This window comes from Tupaia chinensis, unplaced genomic scaffold, assembly GCF_000334495.1.
Source record: "Tupaia chinensis unplaced genomic scaffold, TupChi_1.0 Scaffold000346_1, whole genome shotgun sequence".
Lineage (NCBI taxonomy): Eukaryota > Metazoa > Chordata > Mammalia > Scandentia > Tupaiidae > Tupaia > Tupaia belangeri.
Genome location: NW_006159840.1, coordinates 3,941,266 through 3,962,981, shown reverse-complemented (window position 1 = coordinate 3,962,981; position 21,716 = coordinate 3,941,266). Strand labels below are relative to the sequence as shown.

Sequence of the window (21,716 nt, the reverse complement as noted above, 5' to 3'; positions counted from 1 at the left end):
CACAGTATCTTCTTCTCTTTTCCTCCCCTCCCTCCCTTCCTCCCTGAGCCCCCCTCGTAAGCACACATACCCTCCGGAAAATAAACAAATAATCATTCTCTCTCAATAAACTTGTACTGCCCTGGTAATAATAATTTTTTTTTTTTTTTTTTCGAGAGAGAGATTTTTGCTAAATGGTATGAGCACTCACTGGAGAGACAAAGTGAGATATCACCCCTCGGGGGATGGCCATGCCACAATCCCCTCCCCTGCATTCTCTCGAGATTCTGGGTATGCACATACACATACCTTGCATGAGTTTCAAGCCACCAGGTCCAAGATTCAAGCAACGGTTGGCCAAGTGGGAAGCCAGCACCATAACCACCACACCACCTCTGGCCTTGGTAATACATTTCTGAAAGATCCATCTACATGCTACTAGGGTTAATAGCAACCAATTATTTTCTTTATAAAACTATAACCTAATAACTTGAAGATATTAAGAGACCTCAGAAAATCTTATTTAAGAGTATACTAGGGGATGGCAGGTGGCATGGTGGTTAAAGGCACTGGATTGATTGCAACACGGCCAACCATGGTTCGAGTCCCAGGCCTGGCAGCTTGCTTTCTCGCTTTCCCTCTCTCTCTTTCTCTGGTCAAATTAAAAATAACAACAACAAGTGGAATTAAATAAAAAGAAAATGAAAAAGAAAAAAAAAAGAGTATTCTATAGCCTCAAAGTTTTAAAACTTAAATTTCACTATGAGCGTTTTTCTGGAGGGCAGATATAAACAACTAATGCAAGAACTGTACTATTACTGATATGCTGAGGATAAGTGAGGTCATACAAGCATTAAGCAATGTTCATCACCTTAGACATTTAAGGGAGCATTTGCTCACTAAAGTCATCACACTAAAATCCAACCCTTTTGAGGCAGAGGAGAGACAAAGAGTCAAAGCTCTCTCTGAAAGTCATTGAGCCTGAGGTGCCTTGTTTTCCAAAAACACTTCAAATGTTCATCTTACTTTGAAAGACACATAATATATATTTATTACATATTTATTACATGCACTGAGTAAAATGAAAGTCAATATAAGGTTAATATTTATTAAGACAACAACAACAAAAAACATTTTAATAGATACATAAAGTTACATTTAGTTTACCAAAGGAAAATTCTGTCTAGAGTTGTCGGTTTTTTTTTTTTTTTAAAAACACTAGAGATTTGGAATAAAATTATTTCCTTAAATTTGCTTACTGCACTATATTTAGTGAAAAACAACCCATAATAGCTGATTGCCTACATGGACGCATGTATCAACTCATTCTCATTAACAATTTAAGAAGCTACCAACCTTCTATACAGTCCTGCCTATATGAGAGGAAGCAAAGACTGGCTTCTTTCAAACCTGTAATTTATGAGTTTATTCATACCCGCCAAATTGCTCTAAGTAAACGCCTCTCACATTTGAAAATTCCCATGGCAACTCATTTAGTTTGGCAGACAGGCAGACCCAAATTCAATCCTTTTATCCTGCAGCTAAACCATTACAATGGTAATTCTGCTCTGACACTCTGAAGAGACTGCTAATTACTGTACTCTGGGTCCCTAGACAGATTTCCCATTCAGATTAAAATGGTTGTGCATGACGGAAATCAGTAGTAACACCTTTCTTTACATAAGAGAGATGCTCTCTCAGAACAGCTCTATCAAGGAGCAACTGCATTACAGCTAATACCGCACCTTTCCTCTCAATAAAATGAAAAGGAGACCAACAATACTGTAGATTTTAATTACTGATAACTTGGTCAAGAACTAAATGTAGTACCATCAGTTCATTAACAATTCAATAAAAAAACTTTAAGTTCATCCTAAACCTACTTTAAGAGTCACTGTGTCTCCATCTCATTCACTAATTCATTTATCTTCAAATTATAATACACAGTTAATTATGAGTAAAATGAGTATATGATACTAGAACAGAACCCTCTGGGAAACGAGAAAAACAAACTTTTCTTAAAAAAAAAAATAAGTGTAACAGACTCCTTTCTCTGCACTACTCCTCCAAATATTGTTGACACTGACATCTGAAGTATTGTTTAAAAGTAAATCAAAATTACTTTTGCTTTAATAAATATTTTCTAATTTTATCATATCACTGAAGTAACTGGCAATTACGTCATGTAGTTAGATCTCTCTTTAAAAAATGTATGCAAGATAAAAAGTGAGAGGTATTTCTGATGGTCTCACTGTGTTGTAATGGGTGTCCTACCCTCTCAGGTATCTAGAACCATAAATGCAGGTCACCATGATTAGTCTTCAGGTTGGACCAGAAGAATCCATGCGGCCCTGGCCAGCAAGCAGTGGTACCCTCCCACATGTGACACCATGGCTGGGCCAGATTATTTAATACTACTTATCTTTATCTACATAAATGCTTTTATAAAGAGATCAGCTATATATTAAAAAGTCAATTCATATTCAAGTTCTCAGATGCCTATAATACATAGAGAAGATAAATAAAAAAGGACTCAGTTCCACTCATCACAAAGTAAAACATCCCATAGATAAACAATTAATTGTCAGAATGGTGACATATCATGTACCAAAGTCTGTCTTAAATTACATGACAATGTAAATTTCAATGGCCTGAAATCACTTATTTCTTTAATACCGGGTTAGTGTTACCAGTTTAGTTCTTCCAGTTTAGAATTCTATCTCCCCAGTAGAAAACTTTTACCTCTATTCCTATCAAAAGGAGAAAAACTATAGTAAGAAAAAAGGGATTTGGGATCAGCAGGTGGCGTGGTGGTTAAGGCGCTGGACACTCCCACATGGTCAACTGGGGTTCGAGTCCTGGACCTGGTGGCTTGCTTTCTCACTTCCTCTCTCTCTCACTCTTACCCTCTGTCTCTCTCTGGTCAAATTAAAAAATCAATGAATGAATAAATAAAAATAAAATAAATAATTATTTAAAAAAAAAAAAGAGATTTGGGCATCTGTCCCTCACCTTTACTTTTTAGTCTTCATTTCAGCATAGTCCGGCACAATATTCCTGCAATTTTACTGCTCTGTTGTTTTTGAGAGGCCCCTTCTGAGAAGACTAGAAAAGATGGTAGGCTATATAAATTATGAAATCATAAAAAAAAAATTGGCTAAGATGGGCCCAACTACACTGGTTAACACTGCTAAGACACTGCTATGCAGACTGGGGGCATACAGGTGGCCCATGTTTAATTCCTGGTCTAATCTAAAGGCTGAGAGTGCTTGTAATCCCAACCATGTGGGAGGCTGAGGCAGGAGGATCACAAGTTCAAGACTGGACCAACAACACCGTGAAACCCTATCCTTACATTTATTGGGGGGGGGGGGTATGGGGACTAACAAATGGCATTATTATTATTTTTCAACTAAATGAAATGAGAATTAATTAAAAGAAGAATGGTACCTGAAACCTGAGATACACTCTCATAATATACATGTGTATGTGTGCACATGATGTGTGTATGTGGGGAGAGGGCTTTCATATAGGACATCATGTTCTAGTAATGTTAATATAGTTTGTTTGTTTGTTTATTTATTTATTTATTTATTTATTTTTGCCTTCTATACCACTGAAAATAAAAGCTGGTTGGTAAGTAGGTAGGAAGGAAAGAAGGAAGATAGCTAGCTGAGATAATGGACTATCAGAATTTATAGACCGGGAACAAAACTAATTTCTTTTGCTGTAATGCTTCCTGTGATCAGAAACTGAACTTTCAATTGTCATGGTCAATTCTGCACCTGATGTAACCAGTCCACACAGAACATGAAAAACTAGAGAGAAAAGAGAACCTGAGTTTTGCACTTCCACATAACTCAAACAGTAATTATTACTTTTACAAAATCCCTGTAAGGCAACTGAGGCACATCAATTGATACCATCTATAGGAAACATGCTGCATGAAATAACTGGGATTTGGGGAGAAAAAAATAAAGACCTCAAAGTTAAAATAAGGAGAACCTTGCTACTATATGGAATGAAGAGAGATTCTAAACCCTTTTCATACAGGTTGTATAAACCAGCAGTTCCCAACCTTCCCAGCACTAGGGAATGGCCTCAAGAGAGACAATTCCTCCATGGACTGGGGATGTGGGAACATAAATGCATCTTTAAAAGATCTCAAAAGTACAAAAGAAAGACTTCAAATCAGTAATGTCCTACCTTTAGGACACTCAAAAAATTAAGGTCAAATAAAATAGAAGTATAAAAGCCAAAATCAATTAAATATATAGGAGTAAATAAAAATGAACAAAACCAAAATGTGATACTTAGAAATGACAAAACTGATAAAGCTTTACAGCTAGATTGAAGAATTAAAAAAGGTCACAAATTACTATCATCATAAATAAAAATAAGTGTACTACTACAGATACTACAGATCTTAGGACGATTTCTTTCTTTAAAAAGAAATACTATAAACAACCTCATAACAAAAATTTCAACAACTCAGATGACAAGCACAGAGTCCTTGAAAAATACAAAAATAAGAAAACCTGAATAGCTCTACATTTACTTAAGAAATTGAACTTGTAATTAAAAGCCTTTTCAAAAAAACAAAAAGGTACACAGACTGGAAAAAATATTTTTCTCACATAGGATTTATACCTAAATTATATAATGAACTGTTTTAACTTGGGAGGGCCAATCAAGTGGAGTGGTAGTTAAGGTGGCTGGATTCCACATAACTGACTGCATGCTTCAAGTCCTGGAATCGGCAGCAAAAACCATGCCAGGTGCGTATGCATATGTACCCAAAATCTAAAGACAAGACTAGAGGATAAGGGACTACAGCATGGCCATCGTTCTGGGAGTGAGGGAGGTGAATTCTCTCTTTCGCTATCTTTCCCTCTTTCTCTCTCTCCCCCCTCCGGAAAGTGCACATGCCCTACAGCAAAAAAGACAAAATAATTACTAAAAATATGATGAAAACATGGAGACACAATAATCAATTGTCTTAATCAGTCTACCAAGATCAAATAACAAGCAGGTTTAGACACTGGGTTATGAAAAGCAAAACAAACTAGAAATTTATAACATAACATCAGTGCAGCAAAAGTAACTAAAAACATGTGATGATAGAACTGGAAAATGAGTAAATCATTTTAACATAAGCTTTCTGTGAGAATTAAATACATGTTAATGTAATTTAAAAGGTACTGAGGGCCAGTAAGTGGCACAGTGGTTGAGGTGCTGGATTCCAACATGACCAACCACAGTTCAAGTCCTGGACCTGGTGGCTGGAAAATCACGTGCTGGGCTTATGTGCATGCATCTGTACCCACAATCCCAGGAGAAAAGGGACAGTAGTATAGCCATCCCGTCTGGAGGAGTGCTTTCTTACTTTCTTCTGTCCTTCTCTCTGTCTCTCTGGTGAGTGCACCTGTCCTACGGAAAAAAACCTAAAATAAATAAATAAATAATACAACAAAGTGCTATATAAGATAAATTATTATTTCACCGTTCACAGAATTCTGTAGTTGTTACTTGTAAGAGGATTAGGTGACCACTAAGCTAAGTCTAAGATGAATTTTCAGCCAAGAAGGCTAACGCAACATTTTTTTTGAGGGATCAAAGTATAATAATAATAATAATGTGAATAAAAGTAAGCATTAAAATAACTTGTAAAGGTTTTTAATTATAATAAACTAGCTCAACAAATAAATTTTTAAGTTTCTCTATTCAAAGTTTAAATATACAAAATTAGAAACCTAATAATATAGTTTAAATGCCATTTGTCTAATTACCAAATAATTTATGATAAGGACTATGTTTATTAGTAATTTCATCATATACAGTTTCATTACAGAAACAAAAGTTTGTAGAAAAGCAAAGTTTAAGATAATAATAGTGCTACTTTGCTACTTTGTAGTAATTCCTACTAGCAAGCAAAAACAATTAACATGTCATACAATAAATACCAAAAATCATCAACCTACACTGTGAAACTTCATAAAAATAAAGAAAACTAGTTTTTCTACCCTATTAACTTTCATTCTAAGTAAAATGATAAACCACGAACAGTTTTCGATTCAAATAAAAAAAATACTCATACTAATACGGGGAAGAATAATCTGAAAGGGGTGAAAGTTAAAAGAATGGAGATTATTTCAACCAAGGTGGTAGACATGTGTGTATGTGTGTGTGTGTGTGTGTGTGTGTGTGTGTATAAATAAATAAAAGAAATACATGGAGGTAGACTTGTTGGTATTCAGGTTCTGCCAAGGATGACTTAAGTCCCCATTCCCTAAATGAACAAAATCAGGATACTGTTGAGTCCTTTTTAAGTTGTTATAAAGTTTCCACATAAGTCACACTAATTACAGCAGTACAGTGAAGGCATCGGGAATCTGAAGGAGGCATAGTTCAGGTTTACAAAATAGAGATTTTAAATAACTGGATGACTGGACTTATGATGAAGAGAATATTCTGATTAGGTATTGGAAGGCAACAACTTTAGACTTGTCAGATAAAAACAATATATGTAGAGACATGATTCTTGCCTAGTTATATGTAGATACATTCTTTCCTAGTTATTGCACAATATATTTTTTTATTTCAAAAATAGCAATAAAGTAAAACTGAATATCAAAATCAAAGAAATAGCCAAAATGAACATGTTATTTTTGGAGTAAATAACATCTCTAGGTAAAATATTATTTGACTCCATTATACTCTATGGAATACTATTCAGCCATTAAAAAAAGTTTTAAAAAAAGAAACGAACAAACAAACAAAAAACCTGGCTTTTGACAGGAAGTAGATGAATATGGAAGATTTACTGCTGAGTGAAGCAAGCCAGGCTATGAAGGAGAGACATTGTATGTCCCCACTTAATATATACCAAGTGTCCACACTCAATGACTGAAACTGATTGACTAAAGGATATAGAAACACAGTATATGGATGTAAATAACAGATATAGTATGTGTGAAAGAGGAGGGTCTGAGTAAGGACATGTAGAAGAAAAATAGGGAAGCAACTCATTAATGAGACAAAGAAGTATGGTATTATCTGTTGAAGACATTTTACAGCTTTATCAACCAGACTAGGGAAAATAGTTCACCTGTTGAAATATTCATTTTGTAAGCTAAACAATGTTACTGAATGTATAAAAGAAAATAAAATTAAAAAATGTGAAAAAAATAATTAAAAAAATAAAGTGATAGGTATAGGATGCTTAAAAATTATTATTTGACTCCACTTATGAATGATTTGTGATCATCTCAAAATCCTTATTATCTCTGCAGTGGAGTAAGAATACTAAACTGTTTTCAGGTGGGGGGGGGGGGACATCAATTGTTCAATAATGCTTCTCTTAGTTTAGGGAAACCTACCTCACATGGTTGTTTTGAAACCTGAATTTGAACTGGAAGGATCTGAACTCACTAACTAAACATTTATTTGTATGAAAAGTTACAATTCAATAAGGATACATTCAAAATCTTCAAAATTACTAGAAAAATTAGAACCATTATCACCATGAACTCAGATTGATGGACCTTAAAAAAAAAAAATCAGCAGACGCAAAAATACAAAATATTTAATTATGAAAGTTTAGATCAAGAAATCTTTCCTTCTCAGGACCAGCTGTTAGGGCAATGGCTATGTTGCTGGACTCCCACGTAGTCGACCGCGGTTCAAGTCCCAGACCCCCGTGGCTTAAACTCATGCCAGGCGCATGTGTGTGCGCACCCAAGATCCCGAGAAGAGAAAGGAGGAGAAGGGATTGCGGCGAGGCCATCCCCTCTGGGGGGTGATTTCTCGCTTTCTGTCTCTGTCTTTCTGGTGAACGCACGCGCCCTACAGCAAAAACCTCTCTAAAAAAAAAAAAGTAAAAAGAAATCTTCCCTTCTCTGCTCTCCACTTCCTCAAGCAGAATTAGATCTTTTCTATGTAACATTAAAGAAAATCATTAAAACACACAAAACTCTTTTTCTACTATCTTTCCAAAAAGAGTTTAATCTTCAAGGTAAACACTCGCAGTGAAATTATACAGGAAAAATTCCAGGCTTTCACTGGAATTTTTATTAATTAAATTCATCTTTTAAATGATAATGTAAATTTAATTATATTCAATATGGAACAAAACTGTATACCAGTTCGAGATATAAACAAAGATAACAATAAAGTTTTTATTTTATAAAAATCTAGTATCACTTAGCTCTTAAATAAAAAAACTGATCTAAAAAAACACACAAGTAGTTGTTAAGAACAAAAATAATTATTTCACTCAAATCCTATTAGAAAGGCTAAGATTAAAAAGTTGGATGCTATCCAGGGTTGAGATTGTGTTAGAAATGGGCATTTTCATACAATACAGGCAGGACTGTAAACTGACAAATTTTGTTGAAGGCAACTTAGAAATTTTAATACGAGTGAATTATTAAAATTTTAAATGTTCTTACCCTTTAACCTAGTAATTTTACTTCAGGTGATTTAGCCTCGAAATATATATGCACAAGTTAACTCTGCTTGCCACTCTTCACTAAAGAGAAATGTCCTGTGCTGAACATTCTGCTGCTATGTTTAGGGGCATGACTTTATTGGTAATCTACAAGTCAACAGGTTGAGTGAGAGAGGCAGAATGGAGGAGAAGATCAATGAAGGTGAAAATAAAATACCAGAGGCCAAGGTCCTAGGAGGATTACTTAATAAATTCTTAGGGGACTAACAACTATAGTTCTTTTAGTTCTTATGTCATTTTTTCTTAAACCTTTGCCAAGCTGTGAATCTCACTTCCCAAAAAACTGATTAGCAAGGTCACCAGGGACCACTACTTGCCAAACGCAATGGTTAATTCCTGTTTTTTTCTTGAATAGCAATCTTCAGCAACACAACTGAATATTGATTCCTTCCTGAGAAATTCTTCACTTGCTCCTTGTTTTTCTTCATCTCAGAGGCTCCTCCTCCTTGGTCTACTTGCTGGAGCCTCCTCTTCTTGACTGCTGTATGATAATATGCCCTGGCTCAGTCACTGAGCTCTCCTTCTACAACTCCATTCTACTGCTTGATAATACAACTACTCCATATTTTATGTATTGTAGTTCCACCTCCTTAACTAAATCCTGATCATTAAAAATCAAATGCCTATTCAACACCTGGCATCTCAAGCTTTTCACCTCTATACTCGATTTTACTTCTCTCCCAAACTTGCTTCTCCAACAGTGAAAATAAAACCCCAATTGCTTAAAGTCAAAACATATCACATTCACCCTATGAAAATCCCTGTCAGCTTTACCCTCAAAATAAATTCATAATCTGACTACTTCTTAGCATCTTTTTTTTTTCCCTTGGAGAGGTTTTTTGCTACAGGGCGCGTGCGCTTGCCAGAAAGACAGAGACACAGAAAGTGAGAAATCACCCCTCCCCCCCAGTGGGATGGCCACACCGCAATCCCTTCTCCTCCATTCTCCTCTCAGGATCTTGGGCACACACGCACATGCGCCCGACATGAGTTTAAGCCGCCGGGTCCAGGACTCAAACCATGGTGGACTACATGGGAATCCAGCAACATAGACATTATACTAACTGCTGGTCCCTACTTCTTAGCATCTTAAACACTAGTCCAAATCACATTCATCTCTAATACAGACTGCAAATCCTTCCTCGTTGGCATCTGTGCTTTCACCACTGACTTCACAGTCCATTCCTAGCCCAGCAGCCAGAATGATACAACTTAGACCACGCCATTGCTTTCCTCAAATTCTCCAACAGCCTCCTAGTCTGAGGTCCACTATTCTTAGAATGGCCCACAGAACATGTGTGGTGCCTTCTCTCCCCAGTGACCTGACTTCCCACCACTCTGGCCTGTTAACAGTTGCCCACTGGACCCCTGGATGTGCTTCCAGCATGTCTCAGGACCACCACACTTTGTCTTCTTGCTTTGAAAACTCCTTGGCTATAAAAATTATTGCACCACATTCCAATTTTTCCCTCAGCTGTCACCTCAGAACTGTCACCTTCTCAGAAGCATTCTCTGAATACCCAATATAAAAGTGATTTCTCTAATCTGTGGTTCTCTATTCCTTCATCCTGCTTTATTTGCCTTTGCCGCACTTTAGTCCAATCAAGTATAGCTTATATTTGTTATCCTAATAGTCAGTAACCCAACCCCAACCCCCTACCCCAGAAGATGAGCTTCATGATGGCAAACACTTTGTTGGTTGGCTTTATTTAGTTTTCTGTATCCTCAACAGCTGACACAAGGCTTAGCCTACAGTAAGCATGTAATAAATGTTTGTGAAATGAACTTTCAAAATAAATCTCTCATCTGACTAGAGGTAAGAGGAAGTCTGAAAGAGCAAGAAATTCAAATAAATACAGAATGACTCAACATGGAGTATGGGGTGGATATGTGTAGATACAAGTGTGTACTTAAGATATGGTGGCCTGGGAACCAGCAGTTAGCGTAATGGCTATGTCGCTGGACTCCTACGTAGTCGACTGCGGTTCGCGTCCCGGACCCGGTGGCTTAAAACTCACGCCGGGGGTGTGTGCGTATGTGACTAAGATCCTGGGAGGAGAATGGAGGAGAAGGGATTGCGGCGTGACCATCCCCCCTGGGGGGTGATTTCTCGCTTTCTGTCTCTATGTCTCTCTCTGTCTGTCTGGCGAGCGCACGCACCCTATAGCAAAAAACCTCTCCAAAAAATTTAAAAAAAGATATGGTGGACTTCAGATATGGCGAAGAGTAAAAAATGAACCTACAAAATGTATGATAAGTCATAAAAACCTTTAGGCCATGAGAAGGAATTTTTTACTCTTTTCTCACCATAAGAGCAACTGAAATATTTTTAAGTGGGGAAAGGTATGAATAGACAGTGACATGAAGATGAGTATGAGGAGCCCACAACTAGAAGCAAGGACACAAATTGTGAGGTTCTGGGACACTCGGGGCTTAAATTAGGGTAAAGAAATGGGAAAAAAAAGTTCAGTGAGAGGCTAGATGGTAGCACAGTGGGAGTAGAATATGTTGTTCCGTGAAGCTGGCCCACAATAGGAGGTGGGGATTTCGGGTATGCATAGAGAGTCCTCCCTGAGTATGCTCGGCACATTAGTACCCATGATCCAGGGCTGGCTTAGGCTGGGGGTGATTACAGTGTTAAGACCATTAGGGATTTCCTCCCTCCCTCTCAGGAATTTTTCCTGTCTGCCCATGTCTCTCTCTCTCATAGAATAAATAAACTTTAAAAAAGAAGAAGGTGGTGAACAAATTTGAGGGATGTAGAAGGGATCTGACTGAATGTTGGTGTAGTTCTGGGCCATGGTAAAAGTCAGAAGAGCCAGAAAAGGCATAATTGACAACATCAAATTCAAAAAGTTGGTAATTTCTGTTAACTCACATGGTAATAAGTGAGCATCTGCTACTGAAATGGTAAACAGATAAAATTTTAACCACCCTTATTCTCACATGAAAACCACAGAAAATTTCAAAAAGCTTTTATGCAAAAGAAGAAATTAGACCCTAATGACAGATCACTAGAATGGCAATTCAAGGTTAACTAAAAGATAAATACTAGTAAAATGTGGGGGCTACCAGGTGGCATGGTGGTGAAGGTGCTGGATTCTCACATGGCTGACCACAGTTTGAGTCCCAGACATAGTGTCTTGAGAATCATACCAGGTGCTTGTGTATATGTGTTCAAAATCCCTAGAGGAGAATGGAAGAGAAAGGATGGAGGCCTGGCCATTCCCCCGGGGGGTGATTTCTCACTTTCCTTCTGTCTCTTTCAGGCAAAGGAAATGTGTTTTCTTTCCTACTACGACTCTAATATCCCTCAATCAAATCCCATTCAGTTAGGGTACTAATTATTTTGTACATTTATCAATTCTATATGAGAAGCATCTAAATAATACCTTTCAAAATAACTGCTGTCCCCTGTATAATTTCCAAAAAAATTTTTACAAGAATAGCAAGAAAAACAATTTCATTTATATGTGAACTCTTACTAGAAGATCAAACTTGTATAGTATTTTCAATCTCAAACTATTTGGTTTTAAAAATATTTAAGCAATGATAGACTAATGAGCTTTATATTGAATTTTTACAGAGATGAAACCAATTTACCTAAAAATAATAATGAGTTGGCAATAAACTACTATTTCCTTATATTTTTTTGTAATTTTGAATTAATGCATTAATTTCATAATCAGCAGTTGGAAAGAACAATACATAGACCTATACTGTTATCAAACAGTATTGTTTAGGTAATGTCAAATTTTATAGAACAAGTATGTGGTAGGTATTGTGCTAAGTATTCTTTATGTATCATCTCCTTTCACTCTCACAATAACTACTAAAGGATTTAATGATGTTCTAATCTCATAGATGAGGACATGGAGACAGTAACAAGCCCCAAAGCTAAAATCTGAATACTAGTTGGAAAATATTAATGAATTTATATATTAAGGTACATACAGCTTTTTTTTTTCCTTCCTTTGTGCTTGGAGAACTCTTTATTTAACATATAAAATGATTTTTAAACTGAATCAGAAGCCATGTTTATTTTTACAGTAAGCATGTTAACATTTTCTTTTATAATGCGAATTCAAGCAAATATATTTACTAATTATACTAATGAAAGCTTAAGCTCTTACATCATACTTTTTACTCATTTAAAAAAATAAAGTCTAACATGGTACCAGACACTGAGGTCGACAATGACAAGGTAAAATACTCAATACCTTGAAATCTCACTGAGGAATCCAGGTTTTTGTTTTGTTTTGTTTTGTTTGCTTGCTTTTTTGCCAGTATATTTACCAGAGAGGGGGACAAAGAGGGCAGTAGAAGAACAAGCCACCCTCCCCCAACATGAAAAACGGTCATGCCACAGTCCCTTTTCCTCCATCTTTCCCTCCATTCAGGATTTGGATTACACGTGCATCATGCCTGGTGTGTTTCTCAAGCCGCTGGGTCCAGGACTCAAACCCCAAGTTAGTTATGTGGGATCTGGCTGCTTTAACCAACAGGCAATGGAACCACCCCACCTGGAGGAAGAATTTCTATGTACTGAAACGGTTTTATGGCTAATTTGCTGTGCCAGGTCTCCTACCTTGGTCATACTTACTAATTTTCAAAGTGTACAAACTTGAGATCTCTATTTTTATTGTTTTCAATTCTACTACTCTTTATACTACAGACACAATCAAAACCCAAATCACAATGGTTGAACCCAACAGTTATTTCAAAAGCAAACTACCTACCATGGGTTCTGGGGCACAGAATGGCTCTGCTCTACACTAACACTCAGGGACCCAGGCTGGCTGAGTCTCCACTACCTTGTTACTGTACGAACTGGAACAGAAGGTTTTTCAGGCACAAACGAAAGATGAAAAGAATATCAGAGGTCCTTGCGATGCCAACTAAATGTTTTAGTCAGTAAGTATTATCTACTCACAACCATCGTAATCACCGGAACTGTAAGGAAACACAGAAGTAATGTTCCTGTATGCCATGGAGAGGTGAAGAATGTAAGGGTGGACATGAACATCCTCTATCTTATCATATGGACAGACACTAAAAAACAGGTGCTAAATGACAGGATATGATTCACTGCCTTTTCAACATCAGCCTTCTGCCTTCTACTAAAAAGCACCTTTAACAGGAGATGTATAGACCAGGAGGGGTCTTTAACCTGGACTATAATTCCCTTGGGGAACTGAGAATGCAGGGCCTGAGGGGTTCATAAATGGCTTAAAGTTAATGCAAATTTTATAAATTTATTTATGTCATTATTCTGAGTAAAAAAGCAACAGTTTTCAAAAGCCCACCCAAAAGTTGGGAACCACTGCTCTTGATCTAACCTTACAAACATAGTTTTTACTATCACACTTATTTCTGTTAATAGCACTATCTACTACTTCTCAAAACACGAAGAGTTGAAATCTCAAAATCACCCTGAATTCTTTCTTCTTTGTTTCCAACATCTAATCAGATGCCAAAATGCCAAATTCTTCCTCTTTCCCATTTGCTACCTTTCTTTCCCTCACCACTATTATCTCTTACCTCCCTCATAACTTACTTGCTTTCTAAATTCTATATCGTATTGACAGTAAAATCACTCTAAAGCCACAGCTCTGTTCATTTTACAAATTGTTCAAAAAACATTCAACTTACACCAGTAAAGTTCACTCTTCCGTATTATGACTAACACGGAACACTAAATAATAGGGCCACAACTTGCCTTTCAAAATATACCTCCCATTAGAACCCTGTTCATATCTTTTTTTAAGAGGTTTTTGCTATAAGGCATGTGCACTTGCCAGAAAGACAGAGACAGAGAAACAGAAAGTGAGTAATCACCCCCCAGGGGGGAATGGCCATGCCTCAATCCCATCTCCTCCATTCTCCCCTAGGGATCTTGGGCACGCACAGGCGCCCAGTGTGAGTTTTAAGTCACCAGATCCAGGATTCAAACCGTGGTCGACCACAAGGGAGTCCAGCGACACAGTTATTACGCCAACTGCTGGTCCCATGAACCCTGTTTATTTCTTATAATCCAGAAGGCTGAATTAATTGTAGTTCTCTAAACACACTTGGTAGGTGAACAATATTTTAACTTTTCTCTCATCTTTTTTTTTTTTTTTGAGAGGTTTTTGCTATAGGGCGTGTACACTTGCCAGACAGAGAGAGACAGAGAGACAGAAAGTGAGAAATCATCCCCCAGGGGGGATGGCCATGCCGCAATCCCTTCTCCATTCTCCTCTCGGGATCTTGGGCATGCACGCACATGCGCCCGGCGTGAGTTTTAAGCCACCGGTTCGGGATGCAAACCACGGTCGACTATGTGGGAGTCTAGCAACATAGCTATTATGCTAACTGCTGGTCCCAACTTTTCTCTCAGCTTTTGAAACCTAATTCCTATTTCTTTCCTCCCTTTTAAACAGCCTCTAAAACAAAAAGACGTTCTACTAATAGCACCAATTCTGTACACCCTCCCACTTTTTCTTTGCCTTCAATCTGCCAGAAGATAAATATAATCACTACAGAAACAGAAAGAAAGGGGAGAGGGAACAGCACTCCCCACAATGGAGTGTTGGTAACATCTCAATCCTTTCTTTTCATTTTTCCATCCTGCTGGGATTTAGGGCACCTGTGCACAAACGGCCCTACATGGTTTTCAAACCACTGAAGCTAGAGCTCAAACTGTACACTTAGCCATGTGGGATCTGGCTCCTTCAACCACCAGGCCACAGAGCTGGCCTCTACACATCTCATAAACACTTAAAACTGTCATTTTCCTTTGCAGACAAAGCAAAAAAATGAAAATAAATAAGAATAGAAAAATTTACACATGCATCTATACAACCAGGAACAGGAACAAACTAAAAGGTTGGGTATGAAGCTATTGTTCATAAAAATAAAGGAACGTACAAATCCTGTCAAAGTTAATAGTCCCAGTAAGAAAGTAACAAGACAGGAAAACAATTTATCCGAATGTTAAAAGAACAAAGAGTAGAAATGGAGGCTACATAGCTTGAATACATGGTTCCACAAGCTCAACAGAATTTATACAGGTAGGATGGTGACCTGACATACTGAGGTCAACTTCAGCTAACTTAGGGCTAGGCCCCACGGTGTAGCAGTGAACTCCATGGCAGACAAAGCTAAATCTCACACAGCTGACCACAGTTCAGGTCCCAGTACTAGCAGCCTATATGCTAGGCACACACCCAGGATCTTGGGAGGAAGAAGAATTGAAGGAAAAAGGATTGTGTCATGACTAGGCCCTGCTGAGGGGAACTTTTTCTTTCCCGTACATGGCATAATAAAAAAAATTAAAATGTATTTAAAAAGGAAAATTGAAAAGGCAACCATAAAATTTAGCAAATATTAGATATAATACAACCTTTAATAGAGAGGGTTCATACAACACGAGTAAGAAAAATACAGATACTGAAACAGAAAACTGGACAAAGAATATGACAAAGACAATCCAAAGGAAATACAAATGTGACCTAATGAGAAGGGCAAATCTGAAACTCTCCAGTTTCCTGAAAGTCTCCAATTCAACAATGAGATAGCAGCTGAAAATTTTTCAATATAAAAAACTGGCTTTTCAAATTGCAATACCTAGAGATAAAACTAAAGTAAAATGGGTACTCTTAACATGATGTTGGTGTAAGTATAATTTTACACTAAATAATAATTTAATCCTCTAATTTTACTTCTGGAAATTCATTTTAAACTATACAGAAAGGAAGTCCAATATTTCTTTACAAAGACAGTATCTATAATACTGTGTGAAAGGTATAAAACACCTTAAATATCCAATAATGAATAGGTAGTAACACACCTATCACATTATACACAGAATGTAAGATATGAAACAAGTAAAAAGTCTGTACTAATGACCATTTAGTGACATGGGAAAATGATAATCATATAACATTAACAAATAAGAGATTATTCCTTTTTATTTTTAATTACTGTACTAAGAAAATAAGCTGAAAGTGGGGCCAGCAGGTATTGTGAAGGTTAAAGTGCAAGATTCCCACATGACTGACCACAGTTCAAATCCTGGACCTGGTGGCTTAAAAATCATGCCAGGTGCATGCCCAAAATCTCAGGAGAAGGGAATGCAGTTTGGCCAACCCTCTTGGGAGTGGTGGTGGTAGTGACTTCTCATTTTCCCTCTCTGTCTCTCCACAGTGAGCATATGCACCCCAGGGCAAAAAATTCTTTACCAAAAAAAGAAAAAAAAAAATGCAGCAGCAGCTTGACAGTATTAACACTGACAGAGATGACTAATTCTTTTTAAACTTTTCTGTATTTTTTATTCTTTCCACAAAGAGCATACATTTAATATAAACTAAAATGTATTAAAAGAACGAAAAGCACCTCTTAGGTTTTGTTTCAAGCAGAACTACGCAGTGATTAGGTTACCAGATCAGAAGATAAAAATGGGGGCCAGCAGGTGGCATGGTGGTTAAAGTGCTGGACACTCTCACAAGGCCAGCCATGGTTTGAATTCCAGACCTGGTGGCTTGCTCCCCCCACCCCCCCGCCATGTGCCTCTCTCTGGTCAAATTGTGTTGAATGAACAAATGAATAAAATTAAAGAAATAATTCTTAAAAAAAAATAATAATTAAGAAGATAAAAATGCCTGAATGAGATTCATATATTATATGAAACTCTCCTTCTACTGGCAAGAACAGTAAATTATCAATATTTCTCAACAAGAAGTAAAGCAGTAATACATGCTGTATGACAAACAGAAATTTAGTCAAAATAAGAAAAATGGTCAATAAATACTAAGTATAAGCTATTCCTTTTGTGTGGACAACCATTACCTATCCTAGAATATGAAATGTTTCTTTTATACACATGGACCAATGAAAGTATCCTATTTAGGATGCAGTGGCTAGGTTACTCTAAATACCACAGATGTCCCTGTGTACTAGAGATACTCGAGAAGTACTATAAAGCTCTCCAGAACTGGCAACTTTGAGTACCAGCAAGCATCCTGATGTCATCAAAATGTCCATGATGATGCACAAATCATATTCTGGTGATTTTCTTTTTAAGTAAAAAAGGTTTACCCATTCTTTTCATTTGTTAGTATAAATACCACTTTGTCTAACATCAAACATCATTTTTCTACTGTCTAAGCCTACACAGGGATGACGTTAAAACAGCAAATTATGGAACAGCTTCAAGTACAGAAAAGCTTCTGCTTTGTTTAAACTTCGGTATCTTCGTATCACAAATATTTAATAATGTTCATCTTAATTAAAACAAATACTTGTATATCATCCATGTTACAATCAATATCAATAAAATGAACACGGGTAATTAACTACTTCAAGTTTAAATAACTGTAAGGAACTCATACCTTAAGGTACTTTTATTCTACAATTTATGATTCTAAAAACATTTTACTACTTCAGGGTGAATCATTTTAAAAACTACAATATGAAAGTATTGTTAACTATTTAATAGTAACCCTAAAACTACTTATGTAGATAGATTTATCACCAAAAGTGCAGTTTTCCTTTAAATATAAATTGCCTAATTATTTTAAAGGTCTATCACTTTTTATTTACTGTAACCTTTCGTTACCTGAAAATGAGTAAGTTTTAAAACAAAGTCCTCGGAGGTCATTTGCTCCAACTCTCATTTTGTAAATGACAAAATAAGACACAGAGAAGTTAAAACGAACTTCCTTATAGACACATAACTAATTAGTAACACAGCTACTAATTCCAAGCTCTTTTTCAGGTTAAAAACACCTCTTACAAGTAGAGCAGCTTATGCAATGAGAATAACTGAATCGATGTGAGAGTTTTAATTATCATGCACTTGTCTATTTGCCTGCTAGATTATATGACTACATCTGCTCAGTATACTATGAGTTGCATATTTTGAGATACTTAGCAATAAGAGTCTAATGTTCAGTAACTTTTTGTGATCATGAGATCCTATTACACTTATAAAATTCCCGTTTTCTACATAGCATTTCATACTGCTCAATTATTAACGGAAAGAGGGAAGATTATATGGTTTAATACTACACTAACATAAATTTTAGTTTATATTTAACCTGTTTGTTTAAATTCCTTATAAGACCTACTAACAGAATTTACATAAAAATTTTTTCTTCCTAAAAGTTAACTTATGATTTGTCTACCTATGGAATATAGACTCTTATAAAGATAATAAAGAACAGAATATCTAAGAAATAAAAAAACAGTAGATATCATGTTTATGTATGTAGATGCCGATATACTCCTAGCTTTTCCAATAGCAAGTTAGGGTCCACCACATTTAATTAATTAATTTTTTGCTAACAAAAGAAAAGACCAGCCTGGCCACACAGAACGACAGTTAAGTGTTATATACACTGGGAGTGTATAGTACCCCTTGCGCAACTGCAGTCTGAATTCTAGTCCTGGTCACTTGAAAAAAGCATGTTGGGTATGGATGTGTGCATGCCCCCAAATCCTAATGGGATAAGAGGAAAAAAAAAGAATTGTGGAATGACCATGTCCCATTATGGAGTACTTTCTATCTTGTGCTCTAGCTATGCACATGCTCTCCGGCCAAAAAAAAAAAAAAATTAAGAAAACAAACAAAAAAATGTAATAAAGATTCAGAAAGCCTATAATTTATTTTGCATTTCTTGTTGGAAAGCTAATACTCTAGTAGTAATTCAGCAATCATTTCTAGCGTTCCTAAAAGATTATATACTAGTAAGAGGCAGACCCAGGAAAGCAGACTAAAGAGGTGATGCAAAAAGAGAACAGACAGGAGGGAGGATGAGAACAAAAAGTGACCTGGTAGTTTTTTAGGTCATCCTCCAAAATTACTTTCAATGTTTTATCTAAAGCCCCTAAATATGAGCAATGATAGTTTTCATTATCTTAGAAATAACAGTAAAGTGTGAAAAGCTCTCAAAATGATGACTGGTACACTGGGCAACGTTACGCAAGTTTCACCACGGAACCTTCAATCTGACTATGGGAGATAGCGATATGTTGGGGAGTACCTGGCACTCACGGGCAGCTCTGATGATGTGCTACTGCCAACAAAGCTCCCTCAGCACAGAGATCGATTGTACAGACTTCTAGACTCATCATGTGTTCACAGTAAGAAATTGTTCCTCTAAGGGATTATGGCATGGGGGCAAGGGCTTTCTTCCCTTTCTCTGGTGAGGGTACATGCCCTCTGACATTAAAAAGAAAAAAAGAAAAAGAAAGTTAGTTCTCCTCAAAAAATAAAAACAAAAAACAAGACTTCCGTTACCCCACTGATGCTGTATCTACATTTAGTACAGAGAGATTCAAAAGTTGAAAATGACACTTTTGAAAAGTAGGTCATTAAATGAGTTTGCTCCTGCCCACAATATAAAAATAAACAAGTTTTTCTAGATAAGAATTTAAGCCACATCTATGTGTACATTAAATGTAAATTTAATGAGTTATAAATTATTTTTACATTTGTGGTTAAGTAGAAATTTTAACAAATAATTTATTCTTTGTTAATATAAACATTAAAATAACTTAAAAGTAGAGTAAAATGGGGATGAGGCCCAGTCTAGTATTTGAAAACTATTACTTACTGCAGGAACCAGTAATTTCTTCACTTCTTCAACTGCTCTCTTCAGTTTAATTTCTGCTCTGTTCTGAGCATCTTCCACAGTGATCAGTACATGTAAGTCTTCATTTAGATGCTCCCAATTGGGCTTGCCTCTATTTTGTTCCTCCTAAAAAGTTTACAAAGGACACTATTATAAAGGACACTTTTCATTACACTAACTCCCTACTACTGATTTAAGATATGTCAACATTATTTTGCTATGATAACATTTCAAACCTTTTCATTTCTTTCCTTTTTGGTATGTTACTACTGGAAAAAAATGATAGTTAATTCAACAAGTACTTGTTGTGAACCTAGGTATGTTGTCTGGTGCTAAGAACACAACAGTGATCAAGACAATCACAACTCCCGCACTGCTCTTTTTTATAAAGAGGTTTTCGCTATAGGGCATGTGAGCTCGCCATAAAGATAGATAGAAAGCGAGAAATCACCCACTGGGGAGGTGGCCACATCACAATCCCTTCACCTCCATTCTCCTCTCAGGATCTTGGGCACCCTTTCACAGGAGCCCTGTGTGAGTTTAAGCCACCGGGTCTAGGACTCAAAGCGCGGTCGACTACCTGGGAGTCCAGCGACATAGCCATTATGCCAACTGGTCCTCTGCATTGCTCTTATCTACTAAGAAACTTACATCCTTAAACTACCATGAAAATCACCCTGTTCTAAAAGTATATCATTATTTCCACATTTTTCTTATGAGTTGTCAACAGAAAATAATCAAACTGCAAAAATTTCAGAGGCTTACTCTAAGCTAAATAAAAGGAATATAGCCAATTGTGGCCAGAATGAGCATCTTTCAGGCCTGAAAATGTGCAATGACGTCTTTAATCACTGGAGAGGTTTTAAAGGAAAAAACCCACAACTGGAGGAGAGAGGGAGAGGGAATTCTACCAGTTGTTTTGGGACAATTATCCTTGTCTACCAGAATCAATAACAAGGGTGGTGTCAGTCCAAGGACTATCTTTGGGCAGATGCTGTGCAGAAGAATTCTCTTTAACAGGTTGCAGTCGTCTTTGTGAAAAGTTGTAATTCTGGCAGTGTTCTCTAAATAACAGTCCTATTGTCAAGGCATGCCAGCATGAGAAAATACCTCATCCAATGCCTTTCTTGCTTGGTTTAGTCAGGTTTTCCCATAAGTTGACACAAATTACTCCATTTTGATTACAAAAAACTTTCACAGAGTAAACAAAAGGTCATCAGGTCAACAAGTCATTCCTCAAGGTCACATAGCTATTGGGTTGTCAGAAAGGTCATTTTTTGAGCAGAAAAAAATTTGTCATAACTTTTCCAACAACCCAATTCATAAGCTGCCAATGTAGGAGCTCACTGAAAGACTGCACTCTCAAATCCACTTCATTACAAATGCTTTCAATGACATCTGTGTATTCAATATTAAAACAGTGTTTTGCAAATGAACATTACTGAGTAAAAGAAATGCTATCTGTTTTAAGTATTCAAGTAGCAACTACTTACAGACACACTTCATTATAATCATAACAAGGTTGATAAACCTAAGAATAGTTTTAACCACACTTCCATCAGACCTTTAAAACCGTTAAGATCACTTGAATTATATTGAGTCATAAACACTCA

The 21,716-nt window shown here is 36.6% G+C and overlaps 1 protein-coding gene across 1 annotated transcript in view; it reads right to left on the bottom strand.

The window, feature by feature from the left end:
- QKI (QKI, KH domain containing RNA binding) overlaps positions 1-21,716 on the bottom strand; it is a gene marked incomplete at its 5' end in the record, with an annotated part of 132,455 nt that overhangs the window by 33,291 nt on the left and 77,448 nt on the right. Inside the window, 1 exon segment of the mRNA XM_014589247.2 lies at positions 20,086-20,229. Coding sequence (XP_014444733.1) covers positions 20,086-20,229 — 144 coding nt within the window.